The sequence below is a fragment of the Momordica charantia genome (genome assembly GCF_013281855.1).
Source record: "Momordica charantia cultivar OHB3-1 chromosome 7 unlocalized genomic scaffold, Mcharantia_2.0 BLBB01000007.1, whole genome shotgun sequence".
Classification (NCBI taxonomy): Eukaryota; Viridiplantae; Streptophyta; class Magnoliopsida; order Cucurbitales; family Cucurbitaceae; genus Momordica; species Momordica charantia.
In genome coordinates this window covers 15,479,479-15,482,402 of record NW_028275165.1, presented here as the reverse complement: position 1 = coordinate 15,482,402, position 2,924 = coordinate 15,479,479, and the positions used below count along the sequence as shown (strand labels likewise).

The window sequence follows — 2,924 nt, the reverse complement described above, 5'->3', positions numbered from 1 at the left end:
GTGAAAAGGGAGCGTGGTTCTCACGCGCCACCCTTTGGTGCTTCCACGGCATGTGGCACAATTTTAACTCCACCACAGTATACGACTGCGACCAACCACGCCCGGAAGACATGGTGGGTCCACGCGCCACCATCCCGGTGGATCAGCGAGAAAAAAAAACAAATCTCGAGGATCGTGGGAGGGTGGGCCCCCGGAGCAGCCATCCTAAGACAGAGATCACCCCCGAGCGACGGCGGCGAGTGGGTCTCACGCATAACAATGCAAAATTTTCTCTCTTTTTTTTTTATTTAATTTTTTTGAGGTGTCGGTTTTAGTTGTGCATGGTTTTATAGACCAAGAGAGTGGCTCATATAGATACCCTCAGATCTCCACCACCACCATTTTTCTCTCTCTCTCTCTCTAACTTTTTTCCACCATTTTTTCTCTCTCCTACTCTGCCAATTCTTGTTTGAACTCCACCAAAATTTTCCCAATTCAATTCGATTCTCTCTTTTTTTTCCTCTCTTTTCTATCTTGTACCACGGCTGCCCAAAAAAGAGAAAAAAAACCCCCAAATCTCTCATCTTTTTCAACAAAGCATAATTCTACTTGCTCTCGCTCTTCCTCTCTCTCTCTATCGCCCATTTCTTCTTATCCTTCTCCATATTCTCTCTCTCCTCTTCTGAATCAATCCATCCATCTCCCCAAACCCACATCACCAACTCTGCTATGAAGGTCTCTTCTTCTTCTTCCTCTCAAAAATGGCAACTTTTTTGCTTCTTAGAGCTCAGATTCCCATGGCGGATTCCAAGAATATTTCATCTTATGGGTTATTGAATCAATTTTCTTGGATTCTGATGCTTTTTTCTTTCTGGGTTTTCTCTTTTGTCAAAAGGGTTTCTACTTTTTTCTAATTTTTTGGATCCTAATCACTAAAAGATCTCTTTTTTTATCCTTTTGGATTTCTGGGTTTTGCAGAAGGTCATATTGAAGTTGGATTTACATGATGACAAGGCCAAGCAGAAGGCTTTGAAGACAGTCTCTACACTTTCAGGTGATTATCAATTTTTTTTTTCACTGTGAATTTTTTTTTTTGGGGTCTTTTTCTTTGGCTTTGAAGTGAAGCTAATTTTGAATCTACTGGGATTGCTTAGAGACAAAAGTTTTTTTTAACTCTTTGAAAATTACATGTCTCTCTCTCTCTGAAGAGAGATTCTGTGTGTGTGTTGAGAGATTTTGATGCTCCCAACTTACTCCAACCCCACCACCCAAACCTAACCCACCAATCTTTTGGCTGCTTTCAATGTTTATTGAAAAGAATGATTTAAGAAGTTCTAATCATCATAACCAATTTTTTATTATTCAAAACCCACTTCCAAAATTTCCCATCCACAACATTCTTTCAATTTAAAATGATTAAGGAAAAAAGAAACTGTTTAAAATCCTTTTTTTAATATGGCTCGAATTTACAACTACTTGGTTTGAGATAGAGTTCGATACCCACTAAACTACCTTCGATTCGACAATCTGTGTTAAGCTTGATTCTATCTAAGAGAAAAAAGAAATATATGGCTCATAAACTAACCACTATATTGATTTTTTTAAAATAGTTTAATTTTGAACACGGGTTCGGAAATTTAAACAAGACCCAACAAGTGGATTTCTTTTTAACTATTCTTGATAACGTAGGAATTTGAATACATGATCATTTGATTATCGATTAAGTTAGAAAACTTAACATATAATCATCGAGAGTGATTGGAAATTTGTTTGATGGGATTGCAGGGATTGATTTGATTGCCATGGACATGAAAGAGAAGAAGCTAACAGTAATTGGGACAGTGGATCCAGTGAATGTGGTGAGCAAACTGAGGAAATATTGGCCAACAGACATAATCTCAGTGGGGCCAGCAGTAGAGCCTAAAAAGGAAGAGCCAAAGAAGGAGGAACCCAAGAAAGAGGAGGGAAAGAAAGAAGAAGAAGGCAAGAAGGAGGAGCCAAAGAAAGAAGGAGAGGCCAAGAAAGAAGAAGTGAAAAAGGAGGATCCGAAGAAGGAGGACGATAAGAAAGAGGAGTCGAAGAAGGACGGGGAAAAGAAGGAAGAAGAGAAGAAGAAAGAACAGCTACACCCAATGCCACAAGCACTGGCTGTGCCGATGCCGATGCCGATGCCAATGCCAATGCCGATGCCACAGCCCGACCCGGTAATGGAGATGGTCAAGGCTTATAGAGCATATAACCCTCATTTGACCACTTATTACCATGTCCATAGCATGGAGGAGAACCCAAATGCTTGTGTTATTTGTTAAGTACTTTGTCTATGAAGCCTTTAATTAGCCAAGGGCATTTTGGGAACTATTGGTGATGCAATTGATGAATATCCAACCAAGCAAATCTACCCCTTTGAAGAAAAAAAGAGGCTCTCTTGTAGATAGGAAAAAAAAAGCACAAATATTATGCCTTTCAAATGTGTAGAAAAATATTCAATAAATTTTGTTCTTTTTCTCTCTCTCTATAAATAGCTTTGACTGAGAATTATTACTTTTTGTAATTTTTCATCTCTCAACCAAATATATTTATATTGTATTTTCATTGACATTAATTAGCTAGTAGATCATGGCAAATTTGAAATGCTATGTCTTAATCTTTGATTAAACTATGGATTGTGTTATTAGATTAACTATATATTAAAGTTTTAATTCCCCATCATCTAGATTTTCAAATGTTTCATTCAATATGCGTTGGTCAAATAGATTTTAATTGTTCCTAGGATAAATTGTTTAATATCAAAAGGTAGTAAGATTAGGTAGTTGACCCAAGCACTCACATTTATTTATAAAAAATGAAAAAAAAATAACGGTGAATTCTAAAAATACTATTATAATGTCAACAATATTCTCATATCATATCATATCAAATAAAAAAAAGTGGACTCATATGAAAAT

The 2,924-nt window shown here is 37.0% G+C and overlaps 1 protein-coding gene across 2 annotated transcripts; it reads left to right on the top strand.

The window, feature by feature from the left end:
- Window positions 1–357: 357 nt before the first annotated feature.
- Window positions 358–2,575, top strand: LOC111016229 (heavy metal-associated isoprenylated plant protein 39). Of its 2 annotated transcripts, none has more exons than XM_088126661.1 (3): window positions 358–808; window positions 958–1,033; window positions 1,765–2,575. In XM_088126661.1, the coding sequence occupies exon 3, from the start codon at window positions 1,782–1,784 to the stop codon at window positions 2,286–2,288; it is 507 nt and encodes a 168-aa protein (XP_087982787.1). In that variant the 5' UTR covers window positions 358–808; window positions 958–1,033; window positions 1,765–1,781; the 3' UTR covers window positions 2,289–2,575. The 2 variants fall into 2 exon arrangements, with proteins under 2 accessions (XP_087982787.1, XP_022147231.1); XM_022291539.2 differs by having other exon boundaries at window positions 359–714.
- Window positions 2,576–2,924: the final 349 nt, after the last annotated feature.